This window comes from Setaria viridis, chromosome 6, assembly GCF_005286985.2.
Source record: "Setaria viridis chromosome 6, Setaria_viridis_v4.0, whole genome shotgun sequence".
NCBI lineage: Eukaryota > Viridiplantae > Streptophyta > Magnoliopsida > Poales > Poaceae > Setaria > Setaria viridis.
The window spans coordinates 29,652,180-29,668,028 of NC_048268.2; the positions used below are offsets into that span (position 1 = coordinate 29,652,180).

Sequence of the window (15,849 nt, forward strand, 5' to 3'; positions counted from 1 at the left end):
ATTCTATGAATATTACTCCTTAGGATTGGGGAGTTTAGGTCATGTTTGGGTAGCGTAATAATTGGGGAGTTTAGAACTGAGCGCAAAGCGTTGGCAGCTGAGAAGTCACATCACAAGCCATCCAAGGAGCCCTCAGCACTTTTGTTTGATACAGTTAAACAATGGGTATGTAGACTGTAGTTCATCTTTGTTTCCGGTCGGATCCCAGCTCGCGGAAGCTGCATCAACGGCAGTTGCATATGAACGATCCGAACTCTCGCCCGGCAACGAAGCCGATTTCCTTGGCCAAGTTGAAGCTGGTTACGAATTGAACATGAATTCTCTATTATTCTCGCCTTCTCAGACGATGTGCTTTCATATATTTGGGCATATGGCGAACAATCAATCGAGGACTAACCCAAAGCCCCTAGCTGATAGACTGCGAAGTTGAAGAAGGGGGTATACCTCCAGGTTCACCGCGCGCAAAGACGACAGGGATGGCTGCACAAGAAGAGAACACGCTGCCGACGGGCTTCGGCACGAGGCCATGGCTCGTCCAAGCAACACGCGGCAAGACATTGACCCTCGTCGACCCGTTCGACCAAAGCTTGCACGAGAGCGTTATCCCGGAGATCGAAGGGAAGACGTGCCTAGGCTGCGTAAGCCTAGGCTGCGTACACGACGGCGACTGGCTGGTGATGCTGGACGAGTCCACGTGCGAGTGCTTCCTACTCTCCCTCGCCGGAGGCTGCCCACGGCGCCGCAAGGTACCGCTGCCACCGCTGCGCGAGCCCTTGGAGTTCGTCGCGATGTGCGTGGTGCTCGGGTCAACGGGGCACCCGGACTGCACCGTGTTCGTCCCAGCACAGCCGAGGCTGGGGAACCCTTCCTTCTCCACAGCCGACCCGGCGACCCAGAGTGGACCAATTAAGCTGAGCTCACCGCCGTTCGACGACGGCGTTACATTTTCTAGCGAGATGATCAACTACAAAGGAAAGGATTATAACCTGTTTGCCCCCAGCACTCTCATCATGATAGACCTGGTTGATGGCGTGGTCCGAGTGCAGCAGATGGGGACTATCGAGTGCGAGAAAGAAATCACCGGAACGGGGTATTGCGCCGCCCACGGCCCACCTCGTCGAGTCACATGGGGATCTCTTCGCTGTCTGGATACAAGAGCTCGGGTTTTACGGCCATGATGGCGTGCTTACTGACATTATCGTTCATCGCTTGGATCTCTCCGACCCCGAGTCAATGGTGTGGAGGACGGTGGAGAGCATCGGCGACGACCGCGCCTTCCTCCTTTCAGGGGGCTATGGCTTCTCGTGCGCCGTGAGGGAAGGTCAGATGGAAGGCAATTGTGTCTTTCTTGTATGGTCATGCTGTGACTGCGAGAGGCTCTACAAGTTCTGTCTGGACGACATGACCAGCAGCTTTCGCCAAATTCTTCCTCAGCCTACGCATCCATGGAGCAGAGCATTCTGGGTCGCTCCAGCAAAGTAAGTTGATACTGCTAATGTATTGTTATACTGTTACTTCTTTTACCTTATGATAAAAAATTCTATCGATCATGTACAGTGAATAAACAAATAACTTGTCAATCATTAGTTGCAGCATCCAAGCCATGCAGGTACAAGAATCAGCCTTGTCGAGTCAGCTTCTACTAAAAGAGGTTCGTCTATTGCAATTGCAATTCAGAAATTATTGACATTATTATTATTATTATTATTATTATTATTATTATTATTATTATTATTATTATTATTATTATTATTGTAGTAGTAGTAGTAACTAGAACTAAATAAAACTTACTGTTTAGGATGCAGCTAATTTACAGCCGGCTGTAAATTAGCCGGCCGTACAGCCTCACCGATTTGGATAAGCAAATAGATTAGCTTCCCGTTTTTAGTAATAAACCTCACGCACGTAGCTGTGGCTGTCGCTGCAGGCAGCATGTCTTCAACTTTCTACCTGCCCACTGCCTATCCCAATGCAATCCAGAAAAAAACAACTATTCCACAGAGGTGCCCATAATTTGCCCAGAAAAATTCTGAAACTGCACGCATGCAAATCTGCGCATAAACTGCACGTCATTCTGATCATGCAACATCTCAGCAAATTCTTTGGCAGCCTTATCTATACTTCAAACTATTTTGCTTTCAGTTTTATGTACAAAAGCAACCTGATATGGTTTTCTCAAATAATACCCATTACAATTTCAAGTATTTGCTTTCTCTGTGCACAACCATATGACCTGCCAATGCAATGATCACAACTAAGTTGGGTCTTTGCAAACAATTAATTCTAATCTGCACACAATGGTATGATGTGTGTTTGCCTTACTTCACAAGCAAAAATAATCTTCCTTAACAATGACTGCAAACAGATGATGACTACACATTTGCTTCCCTTCCTGACCACTTCATGACCTGCAGTGCGTTTAAGATAGAATGCAATGCATAATTAAAGAAAATCACTTGAGGTTGAAGATTTTGCAATATTTCACCTACTTCAAACATTAGACTGCCCCTATAAAGACACAAATATAGGGCTGACCAGAAAAAAAAAAGATGAACTGATAAAAAACTAGCGGTAATAGAGGACAACTGAAAAAGACACATGCAAGACCATCAAAGTAGTGCTAGCTTCTATAGTTAGTACAATTGGTCAATGCTAATTGTTTGTTTGTGACCCCCTACTATTGAAAGCAAAGCATTACAAATCGAACAAGGGGAAATATGGAAAAGAAATGGTAACGGTATTGCCTACAATATCACTGTTTTTGGTTCATGCTTCTCAACAGGATAGCTACAAGCATGAAGTTGATCAATAGAAAAATAAAATAGATGGCAAATTGTCAGAGCACTGAAAAATGCTTAAATCGGAACACAAAAATGCTAGACTAAAATGAATAATTTGGTAGTTTATTTAGCATATGTTGCTTACAAGATGAAATATGTGGGCTCAAAGTGACAAAGAGGATGGGATGTGTATTTAATCCAGCAACAACTCTGTCTAAATAGCAGTGCTGGTAGTTGTATGCGACCTAACATTGAAGGTGGCTAATCAAAATGAATTATGAAATTCCCAACGAAGCATTGCCAAATGCAGTACACAATTTTGCCCGTTACATAAACATACTATTGCCTAATCAGAACCGTATTATTGCCTAATGAAGTCTATTATTTTGGATAATCGAAGACCATATTATTTCCTAGTTTCTGGCCACATTACTTCCAATTTAGCAACACAGTTTTGCCTAATTCCTGCTCATATTATTGCCTACTTGGGAACCATATTTTTTGCCTTCCTAATTTTTGCTACTTCAGAATCATAATTCATAATGATATTTTTGCCTAATGAAGTACATTGTTTTGCCTAATTCATAATCATATTATTGCCTAATGAAGTACATTGTTTTGCCTAATTCATAATCATATTCTTGCCTATTTCAGAAGTATGGCATTGCATAATGCTTAGTGCTATTATTAACAATGGAACCAGCAGTTGCATCACTATAGCATGAAAATGATCGTCCTTGTACCTTACATCTGAAGCCTTGCTAGATTACTGAGCTGCTTACCGGCCCGAGCAAATGACAGGCGTTGTTGTTGTTGTAGCGGCGCTACTGCTGTTGTGCCGACCCAATCAAAGATGAGGTGATGAGCTCATGTTATCCCTGTTGGCATACGACACAGAGGAGAAATTATGGCAAATGTAGGCAATCCCAATCGAGCATATAGTGCAAGAATAAATAACTAAATTGCCCCAAAACGACCCGATTATTTGCACAACTAAACTAATCGGAAGATAAATCAGAAATTTAAGCTCAATATTCTTCAGATTTCTGTAAGAAGAAAGTAATATGTGTTCAGCAGCTATTTATTCTAGAAGTTTTAAGTTAAGCTCAGGAAAGTGTAACTCTATGATTCAATAATAGTGTGTTCCCGTAAAGATGGAGAAGTTGGTCATAAGTCATATAAATTGTACTCACTCTGATTTCTTTATATGATCAATTTAAACTTCTCAATTTCTCTAATCATGAGCCATCACAGAACTTCTAGGCGATCTTTTTCTCTTTTCTTCCTATTCTGACTTGCTAAATAAGTTGCATCACTCGTTGCCAATGGGAGAGAATTTTACGGTAACCCAATCATTTCATTTATTTTTTTTAATTCGCAATCATAAGTTTAGAATAACTTGTCGTGAACAGAAACATCCATGCTTGCCACCACAAGCACTACCAAATAAATCCTGGACTTGTGTTGCTGGACATTAAGCGCATCAGCACATGCTACATTTTACTAAATTTAAGTCAGTTACATTTAAAACTATGGACATGTAAGAGCACACAGGAAGTGTATCTGCTGCATGAAACGTGTCCGTACATATACATACTACTATTCTTGAAAAACACGCATTCATTTCGAAATGAACACTTTCAGTATGATAACCTCACAAAAATGTCGTCTACATAGCCACATACAAGTCTACATGTTCAGAATCTGATACTCCCAATTCTTCACATGACATAGAAAAAACTTTACTCAACCGGGGACCTTCTCAATCCGTTAGGAGCCACAGCCCATTCCCAAATCCTCAGAGATGACTATTATACAATTTTGCAGCTTTGACTGTATTGGCTACATATCATTGATTCATTTCAGCTTGTGCGAATTCATCCGAAAAGTGCTAATCTAAATTAACTCGGCCGATGTACACATACAAATGATTAGATAAGCTAGAACGTGCCAAAAGTAATACGCTATCCCCACGCCCAAATCCACCAATGAATTTCCACCATCCTCTCCCCAAGCAGACTCAAGTGCCTATCCCTGCACGATTCCACATGGTGGCTTGCTCTGGCCAGATCTGGCGGGAAGAAGAGGTAGAGTTAGGAGGGCAACGACGGCTCGCCGTTAACTCCATGGGAGGAGGTGACGCCGCCCGCGGATCTTCCTCCCCTTCATGCCGAGGATCCGAAGCCCGTCCGCACCGTGCGGCCGACGTCCGCCGCATCACAGGTCACCGTGGGCGCTGGAGATGCTGTGCCCCGCTGTTTGCTGATCCGAGGGGAAGAGAGCAAGAGGAAGGCGAGTGCTTGAGGGAACGGGGAGAGGAAGAGGAATTGCATGAATTGCATTTGTGTGACGGTGTGCACATCAATGTGTGGGTCCCACCACGTGGGTATCAGCAGTAGGATGCTCCGATGGTCGACGGAGGTGGGCGTACGAGAGGACAAAATTACAGCCGGCCGGAGTAAAGTCATTACCTATTGTTTACACACATTCACAGGTTAGTCAATCAAATGATCCGGAGAACCAAGTTGAGGACGTGCAACCAGCAACCTCTTCGCCACCATTGCGTGATCTCCCACTAGAATAGCTAGATCTGGTTGTCTCAAACCTGTCCTTGGTCGACCGTCTATGGTTTCCAGCCGTTTGCAAGTCATGGAGCAAGGTTTCCAATCCGGTTGCGCAAGCAAAGGTTTGACCATGGCTCATGCACTGCTCGAAGCAAGATGGGACTTGCAAGATGTTTGACCCTCTAAGAGGCTAGGAGTACACCTTGCGAGTAGAAACATTTGAACCAGATATAGATCATCACATCGTTCGCTCCACCAAAGATGGCTGGGTGGTCGTAGCAGGTGGCTTTGAAGATAATGAGATCTTCATCATCAATCCATTCACCGGGGACTTAGTAGATATGATCCACCAGTGTTTGATGAACATTATAGCTACTATGGCATCTCATTCTCGTCGACACCAGTGTCTCCAGATTGTTTATACTTTGGAATCACTAGTAGTCACAGTGGAGTGTTCGTTACCGTTTATACATGGAAGCATGGAGAGGACCGATGGAGCGAGCATCATTTTGAGTACCAACTACCAAGTATCGCCGTTCCCGGTAGCACGCAACAATCCAGTCTTGCTCCGTGGGAAGTTGTACTGCCTCGGGAGGAAAGGCAACCTCGGCATCTTTGACCCTGGAAGCGAAGATCCTAGAAGCACGTGGATAATTCTTGACAAGCCGGAACCAAATCCATGCCGACATGGATTTCTTCGACCTTGACCATGATGGCAGAGAATTATGTTACTTGGTTGAGCTAAAAGGGGAGCTGGTCTCTGTGTTCATGCGCAATGCCGCAGAACCACCACAGGTGTTCAAGCTCGATGAGACAAAGATGGCATGGATCGAGGTGGAGGGAATAAATGGTGCAGCTCTGTTTGTGGACATCAAGGCATCTTGTGCCGTGGCATCTCCGGAAGGTGGGCATGGCAACAAGATTTTCTTCCCTAGGTATTCTGAGGACGATGGAAAGCAGGCGGTGTTCTATGATATGGAGACCAGGATGTACTACCCGTCGTTGTTCTACGGCCACAAACAACCACTGAATTGCGTGTGGGTTGTGCCTAATCTTCACGTAGACAAACCGGTACTTTAGGATACGGGTAGCACATGTAACAGAGCGTGGGTGAACTTAGCTTTGAACTTGTGTTTTTTCTTCAAACCGTACTTTATTATTTTACTACACTTGTTCAGAAATAAGAAATTGCAGGGGAATTTGGTCGTAACAGCCTTGTTTTAGAATTTTCATGCTCTCTAAACTGCTGTATGTTAAGTATGGTTCAAGTTCTCAGCTGGCACTGGCAGTGCGTTGAGCAATATAGGTACTGTTTGGTTGTGGAAATTTAATGGTAACGTAATCGGTATCTGAAGGGACTACTGTTTACCAATGTCGGCTGGATGGTGCTGCTAGTTTGTGTGGGCGAGATGGTTTCCATGATGAGAAAGGCTAGAGTTTAGTTGCCCTAAAAACAAGGTTAGAGTTTAATTTTATCGAAGAAATGCTACAGTTTTATTTTGTGGGATCAAAATGAGATCACGTGAGGGGTTTGTTGGGATAACCACACTAAGACAGTAGGTTAGTAATTATAGTGGAAGCAACTAATTTCACCCAGCACCGAAATTGGTTTATCAAATCAACCTATTCATGAATGACAACATATGCATCACACATATCAATATCTTTTTTCTTCCTTATTTCATATAACAGAGGATCTTTGACAAAAGGGAATACTTCCGTTACATTACATACTAGACTAGTTTATGCTAATCTTACAATGAATATTCGTCATATTCACCAGGCTTCAAATTAGGCACGACCCAGACATGCACAGTTCAACGGCTCTTTAACCCCGTAGAATGTTGGATAATACATATTTGTCTCCAGATCATAGAATGCTGCATGTTTTCCGTCCTCGGAGTACCTGGGAAAAAAGATCTTGTTTCCATTCCCAGCTCCTGACGACACCATGCCGAACGACGCCCTATAATCTAGAAACAAAGCTGCACCGCCGATGTCCTCTATCTCACAGTCCAGGCCATCTTCGTCTGGTCAAGCTTGAACACCCGTGGGGGCTCATCTGCATGTTCACCCGTTGCGGATGAACACGGATATCAGCTCCCCCTCCAACTCAACCAAGTAGCAGAACTTGACTCCCTTGTGATCACCGTAGAAAACATTTAGCTCGGCATAGATTGGCTCTGGCTTATCAAGCACGATCCAGGTGTCTTCAATTGGGTTGAAGACAACGAAGTTGCCCTTTCTCCCCAAGAAATAGAATTCCCCACGGAAATAGATGGGATTATTGTTTGCTACAGGGAAGAATGACTCCTCCTCATGATCAAAGTCAATCTTGCTCTATCATGTATCTTTATAATTTTAATGTTATGGAAGAGACAACTTATGGATGTGCACTTGAAACAAATTTATAAATTTAATATCATGAAAGAGGAATGGAAAAAAAGTTTAATAGAGATGCTAGTAATTTTTTCAAGCACTCTAAAATTTCAAGAAAAAATAAACGATAATCCCACACAAATGCTTCGCTTATTTTTCACTTAGCAGATAAGCTGCTTAGCCTAGCAGCCTGGATAGAACATGCACGGGGATTTTCTTGTACGCGGCTGGATCCCTGCTTATATATTAAGTAGAGCTTCTTTCCCCTGTACCCTTCTTCCCCGGTGCCCGTTCGCAGCCACCCTCCCTTCCTCTCTCTTGCCTCCAGCGGCTCTCTCCATCTCACCCGCCCCCTCCCTACCTCTCTCTCCAATGTTATCCCTACCTCTCTCTCCATCCCTCTCCTGCTCTCCATGCTGCTGCAATACCACCGGCCCTTTTGTGCCACCTCCCTCCCTCTCACTCACCACCCTTCCTTCCTCTCTCTCCGTGCGTGTCGCTGCCCGGCCACCCTCCCTCTCCTACTCTACGCATTGCATCCCTCCCACCCCTCCGCACTGCTGCCTACCCTTCCTCCATCTCCTGCTCTACAAGACGCCACTCTTCCTCTATCTCTCCTGCTCCGTGAGCCCTCGCCCGCCCTCCCTCTCTCATGCTCTCCATGCTACCGTCCTACCTCCCTCCCTCTCCCGACTCTTTGCACCTTGCTCCACGGCGAGACGAGATGAGCACTGCCTTTGGGGATCAAGGGGGAGGCGAGGTGCACTGCTGCTCAGCCCGGAGCTCTTCCTACCCTCTCCCTGCTCGGTAGTGATGAGGAGCTTGCTCATCTCCTCTCTGTAGTTTGATCTGGTTGATTAGTGTGATATGTGCCTTTTGTTAGCTATAGGGTAGCAACCCACACGATGGGTAGGTGAAACGTTTTGGTGCAGTAACTTTTGTACAAAGTAATGTTACAAAAAATTGTAATATAATTTCTACTCCTTCCGTTTTAAGTTGTAGGTCATTTTGGTTTTCCAGGTGCATAGATATTATTATGCATCTAGATATAGTGTATGTCTATATGCATAATAATATTTATGAATCTAAAAAAATTAAAACGACCTACAATTTTGAATGGAGTAAGTACTATGTATGACTCTCCTCGTATTAAAAAATAGCTATTATCAACCTCACGAGCATTCAAGTTATTTGTGTGGCTAAAAAATCGAGTGCCGCTAAATTAGCCCCAGTTTCGAAGCGTAGTCCGCCGCCACTAAGGAAAGGAGGTACTTGTCGAATCGAAGTGGAGTGCGCCGTATATTTGGGCACGGGCGCTAGGTACACGTGTACAACCGCACCCAGAACCGCTGGAGGCGGCCATTGGGAGGTTTTTTGAACGAACGGGACGACGTGCTTGTTGCCTTGTTGGTGAGTCGGGGACTCCAACGACGAGGCGTATGTCCACCGGCGTCCTGGCTGCCAGGTCAACCGTGTAAGGCGCGATATAAAAGTCGATTTTTTTAATCGACGTCTGTTGTCGGAGGCAACACAAACTCCATACTGTTCACACCTCGTGCCTGCATAGTGCATACTTCAATATTTGCCATGGCATGCAAAAGGTTAGATCAAAACTGATCACCAATTAACATTATTCTCTCATGGAGAGCGGCGACAGCTCGCCGGTTGCCCTCCGGCTTCGGCACGAGGCCATGGCTAATCCAAGCGCACGGAAGCTGCAAGGACACGCAGACTCTCGTGGACATGCCCGACCGGAGCTTGCACGAGGTGATCATCCCCGAGATGCAAGGCAAGATCTGCCTGGGCTGCGTTTACGACGGCAGCTGGCTGCTGATGATAGACGAGGCCACCCACGACTGCTTCCTCCTGAGCGTCACCAGCCGGACGTCCAAGATTTCGCTGCCACCGCTGCGCCCGACGACGGAGTACAAGGGTGCAACGTGCGGGGTGCTCGGCTCGCCGGCGAACTTCACCGTAGTCATCGTGAGCGAAGTCGAGGTCGAATCCGAACAGAAGTTCATGCTCTGCTGCTGCCCTGGCGACCAAGATTGGACCGATCTGACGGCCGCTGATGACAACCTCAGGTTCTCCGGCACCATTGTTAGCCACGCGGGGAAGCTTTACGCAGGCAATCTCGTCGTGACGGACGTGATCGACGGCGCTGTCCGGAGCCGGTTTCTTGACACCGAGGGCAAGGTGGAGGCAATGCACGGGTCGACCGCGTCCTATCTCGTCGTGTCATCCGGAGATATCTTCTCTGTGTGGATTAAATACCTAGGGAGACCTTACGACTGCTCGTTGATCAAGATCGTCGTGCGTCGCCGGGATCTCTCCGATTTGGTGTGGACGAGGGTAGAGAGCATCGGCAGCGATTGTGACTTTCTTCTCTCTGGTGACTATGGCCTCTCATGCTCGGCGGCGGCGGCCGGAATGCAGGGTAACTGCATTTACCTTGTATGGTCGAGCTGCGACTGCGAAAGGCTCTACAAATTTTGCTTGGATGACATGACGAAAAGCTTCCATCAGATTCTCCCTAATCCTACGTCTCCTTGCTGTATTCCTGACGAGTGAGTTTATTCACCTTAGCTTTTGTGACCTTTTTTTTATCTCTTATAGAACTTCTCATGTATTTAGAACAGTACGAGAAACTTCTAGAAGTAAATAGTTACACGTCAAAGTTGAAACTGGTGCTAATTTTTCATGTGTTATGTGTCATTGCAGCATCCAAACTTCAGGGTTTAAAGGACAGGCTTTGCAGAGTGCCCCTAGGCCCCCTACCTCCAATGAGGTTTGTGAATTCCTGCAAATTCTCTTGCCAACTAGTATTCCTGTGTTCTTTCGGCAGTGAAAATAGTTGATTTTTTCTTGCTTCAACATCTTTATTTGCACAGGTCACTTTACCAAATGATCTTAACAACCACCCGGAGGAGGAGCAGCAAGGAATCCCTTTACCGCCATGGCAAGATCTTCAGTTAGAATTGCTAGAGCTGATTGTTTCCAACCTGTCTTTAGTGGACCATAAGATTCCCAGCCGTTTGCAAGTCATGGAGCATAGTTTCCAACCCAATTGAGCAAGCTAAGGTTTGGCCCTGGCTCATGCACATCTCCAAGCAAGACGGGACGTGCAAGATGTTCAACCCTCTACACTGCGAGCAATACTGTAACACCTCGTGTTAATGACACCTTAAAGATACCAATGAGAAGTGGTAATGATGTTTGGAGCAAAAAGAAAGAAATTTGACTCAAAGTCAAATTTGAGCCGAATTTAGCCAAAATTGCAATTTGGAGATTTAAATTTGGAAAAATTTAGCAAAAATATAAAGCTGAGGCTTGAGGAAGTTTAGAACTCAAGGGAATGAAATTGGACATTAAATCAAGTCCTAAACTCCTCAAGAAATGCAATTGAAAAACAAAAATCAAGTAAGTACCGTTCACTGTCTGAAAACAGGAATTTCAGAAAACAATACAAGTATCCAACTTGGAAATTGAATTTTGCCCAATTTTCCAAGTAAGTGGGCAAAGACAACTGAACAGTAGTGAATTATGATCGTTGGACATGTTTCGTAGGGTGTTGTTGATCAGGAATAGTGAAGGAATCAAATTTAAATGGAGGCTCAAAGTCAGCACTCTGGCAATATCGGCCTAACTACTGAAACTGCATTTTTTCTTTAAGTCTGAAACAGCAGCAATTGGCTATGTTTGGAGCAAAATTCAGAGAACTGTAATGCAAAAGGTATAGGTGTTCATGTGCAAAATGGAATCCTTGTTAGTTGTAGAGAATGAATGGTTAGTGGTTGGACTAGATGGAATAAGTTTGAGCCACTGAAATTGAATCAAAAGAAGGGTAAATGACCATGAGTTTTGACTGTGGAACTGAATCAGGGATTCAGAACAATTCCATGTCACCCGAGAGAAAAACTCAAAAATGTCGACTTTGGGATGTTTATCTCGGGTGAAAGTTTATATATGAATTAAAGAGCTCAAGTTTATCTCCAACTTTGCTTAAGGGGCTCTTGGACCGTCGGATTCAAAATTGACCGTGGTTAAGGTCTGAACTTTCGGGTGAAAGAAAGAAAGGGGGGAAAGAAAACAGAGAGGCCGAGACGTGTCACCGCCGGCGTCCTCGCCAGTCTTCCAGCTCGGCGCCTAGGGCCACCTCCTCACCACGCAAGTCTACAGCTAGGCCACGGTGTCGTTCATGCGCACGGTGAAAACTTCGTATAATTACTCCTCCCGTCGCCGCGCTCATCTGTTTCACTGCGCCACCATTTTTACCACCGCAAGCACGCTCCTGCCGCCGGGCAAAAAAAATTTCCACCACTACATCGCCTCCCACCTCGATTCCTTTCGTCCACACCTCCACCAATACCTTGCCAACAGCCGAGCCTACTTATTTTCCATCTTCCTCGCCGGCAATCTCCTAGCTGTCGCGGTTTCCGTCCGCCGCCGCCAACTTCTCTGCTCACGGTGAGCTCCTCCTTGCCGCCACTCTTCCTCCTTGTGGTAAGCTTTGGGTAAGTTCCTAGGTCACCAGGAAGCTGTAGAGGTAGTTAAAGGGCCGAGTTGTGCCGTTGCCGTGCTTGGCCACGGCCGGCCGTCGGTCAAGCCGCCCGCCGCCGTGGAGCGGCTAACTCCGGCCGTCTCCCAGGGAGTCGCCGCCGCCCACGGGTGCGTTGTGGCTTGGGGATGCCTCCCCAGCCCGGCCCCGTCACCGGTGAGGCGCCGGCCGTCGAGCCGCGCCGCCCCCTTGCTGCGCTCTGTTTTGGCGCGGGGAAGAAGAAGGTCCTAGCGCCGGGGGCCCACGCGTCAGTAGGGAAGGAGGGAATGGGAGAGGGCCGGCCGGGTGAAGGAGTAAGGCCGTGGGCTGGTTCAGCAGGCCGGGTGCCGGGGGAAGAAAAGAAAAAGAAGGGTGGGCCGGTGGGCCGCCAGAAGAGTAGGAAGGAGAGAGGAGGAAGTGAAGTCGGCCCAGCAGGCTAGCAGTGTGAGAGTGGGCCGGCGGGTAAGGTGTAGAGGAGGAAAAGGTGGACCCGAGCCGTGGGCCCAGAGCGAGTGAGAGAGGGTAGAGAGGTAGAGAGTGAGAAAAGTTGGGCCGGGGGTTTTGGGATAAAATTTAGGTTTTTCTTTATTAGATTAATAGATTAAATTCATTTTTCACCATTTAAATCACAGAAATTTCTAGGAGTGTCCAAAATTAGTGAAACCAATTTTATTAGGATTATTTTATTTTCCTTTAGGTATTAAAATTCTTATACCTTAGGAAAAATAATAAAATTTAGGTATTTGTTTAATGCCTTTTCATTAAGGTATTTAAATAAATACTTAACCTTTATTAAATGCATAAAATATTGGATAATGTTTTCATATTCACAAAATTATTATTAACCCATAGGAGTTAGGTTTTGAGAATAGAAAATATTTATAATATTTTCTAATAATAAAAGAAAAAGCCTAAGGTAGGATTAGTAAAGAAAATAAAAATAGCGGGTTAATCTTTTTGGGTTTTTGTGTGTTGACTTGCAACTTTATCATGATAAATTGTGTAGTCACTTGTTGGCTTGCAACTTTATCATGAAGGAAAGTTGTATAGTCTTGTTTTCCAAAAGATGCATCACTAACCCATGCATATGCTATATCGTAGACACCGAAGCACCTGAAGGGGAATTCTTGGAATTATTAGTAGGACCTTCGGAATTTGAGGAGATCGTTGAATTGATCCCCTGTGAAGCCAGTCCGTCGGACAACACTAACATTTTTATAGATCAAGGCAAGCCCCGGTGCATTTATATCTATCTACTTTGGAGTTATTATTTCATGTGTCCAATTATTGGTTAATTTCTATATGAATGCATTAAGTCTAGGAGTTGTTTGAAACCTATTCTTGTGCATGATCCTACCTTGTTTTAAGGACATCTTTGCCACTTGTTCAATAATTAGTAATTAACCCAAGCTTAGCAATGCTTAGATACTTTAAGTAACTTAGTTACCGAACCTTAAGGTAAATTGTTGGGTCATACATGCTAAATATGAAAAGTTAGCTTGGAATTTTGGAAAGCCGACAGAAGCTAGAGATGTTAATTCTGTCTGCTAGATTAATTTGGTTAAGGCCCGATCGTTGTCTTAACTTTTGATCAAGTGAATGTCACCTGGTTGCTTAATGGGTATGGGATCAGTAAAGCCCGGTAGGTTAGTAGACTCTCTGATCGGGAATATTTCGTACTCGTGCTTGACGTGTTGGAGATTGACAGGGGCGTAGCCTGAAACTCACATGGAGATCGGGCCAGACGTGGGGTCCCATGTGGGGGTGCGTCCCTGGGTTCGGGTAGTCTTATTTCCCAATCTTTGGGTATGCTAATCGAAAGGTCGTTATGTACGACCCGGACAGTTGTATAGTTGTACATAGCTGGTGATCAGGGTGCTCTCCTGCAAGATGTAAATCGGTCCGCATCACCGCAATTGTCGGTTATGAATGCACTTGATCACTGTGGAGCATTGTAGTGTAATCTCATGAATGCAATATCTTTCCGATATTAATTTGTTGTATGACTTAATTTCCTACTGTTTGCAAAAGTATCTCTTTTTCATCATCTAGACTGGTTAGGTAATAACTCAATTAAATTAAAAGACAAAGTTAAGGTTTCACTTTTAGTAAGCTCTTTTTGGCAAAAGGTGAGTCAGCCAGTACACTAAACAGCTATCATGTAGTTCCAGAAAAGCTATTATATTGGTTAGTCGGGTAAGTCTTGCTGAGTACCCCGTACTCAGGGTTGTCCCTCGTTGCCATTTCAGAGCCACAACAAAAGTCCGCCGAGGAAGAAGCCCCGAAGAACTAGGGTATTTTTACGAGTCTCATAATACCCTAGAAATAAAACTCAGATGTTTTTCTTTCACCTGGACCAGTTTATATTTTAAACTCCTAGAACCACTCTAACCCGCACTGTTAAGTTTGTTTCAAACTATGGTCTGTAATAATTCGTACCCCTTGTATGTACGTAAAAATGTAATATTTGTTGATGTTTTCCCATCGTGGAAGTGATCCTGGTGTATGGCTATGAGACACGTCGTGGATCTTTCAAGGAATCCTAGGGACACTCGACGGACTACCAGACTTATGCTGTTTTAGGTGCGTTTCGAATAATCACTGTTCGGACAACGATTAGGCGCACTTAAACCAGCTTAAGTTGGCTGGTTCCGCCACAAGTACACCCTGCAAGTCGAGGCATTCAAGACCGACACGCACGGACCCACGTTTTCCGCTCCTCCAAGGACGGTTGGGTCGTCGCATTGGCTGGACTAGACAACGATGACATCTTCGTCATAAACCCGTTCACGGAGGACATCGTGGAGCCGCCCATGTTTGAGACCTACTGCCGCTTCCAGGGCGTCACTTTCTCGTCGGCTCCGGCATCTCCGGACAGCGTCGTCTTCGGAGCCTGCAGCTCTACCAGTGGCAAGTATTTTAGAATGGAAACGTGGCGGCCTGGAGAGGACTCATGGAGCGAGTTTCTCTTCGACCGTGAGGAGGCGCTGCCATTCCCTGTGGCACACAATAATCCCATCTATTTCCACGGTGAGTTCTATTGCCTTGGGAGGAAGGGCAACCTCGCCATCTTCAACGCTAGTGACAACACCTGGAGAGTGCTTGACAAGCCGGAGCCGATCTACGCCGAGCTGCAAGTTTTCGACGACGACCATGAGGGAGCGAAGTTTTGCTACTTGGTTGAGCTGGGAGAGGACCTGGTATCAGTGTTCATGCGCGACGCGGATGAGCCCCCACGGGTGTTCAAGCTCGACGAAACGAACATGGCGTGGACTGATGGAGGACATCGGTGGCGCAGCTCTGTTTGTGGATTACAGGGCGTCGTTTGGTCTGGTGTCGCCGGGAGATGGGAATGGCAACAGGATCTATTTCCCAAGGTATTCTGAGGATGGAAAACACGCTGCTTTCTATGACATGGAGAACAAGGTGTATCACCCAACATTCTACGGGGTTAAAGAACCATTGAACTGCGTGTGGGTGGTTCCTAATTTGCAGTAGGCATCTTACGATTAGCTGTAACTAGTCTGTTTTTATGTAACAGAACTAGGTTTTGCATCTTAGGATACGCATGGTAGCATAAATTGGCAAG

General features: G+C 45.6%; 1 protein-coding gene and 1 pseudogene across 1 annotated transcript; both read left to right on the forward strand.

The window, feature by feature from the left end:
• Positions 1 to 456: 456 nt before the first annotated feature.
• On the forward strand, positions 457 to 6,424 carry LOC140223245 (uncharacterized; annotated as a pseudogene).
• A 2,738-nt stretch (positions 6,425 to 9,162) lies between these two features.
• On the forward strand, positions 9,163 to 15,758 carry LOC117861888 (uncharacterized). Its single transcript, XM_034745409.2, is given in 7 exon segments — positions 9,163 to 9,188; positions 9,370 to 10,290; positions 10,445 to 10,511; positions 10,615 to 10,739; positions 10,741 to 10,893; positions 14,935 to 15,537; positions 15,539 to 15,758. Coding segments are annotated over 7 exon segments (2,115 nt in total).
• The last annotated feature ends 91 nt before the right edge of the window (positions 15,759 to 15,849 follow it).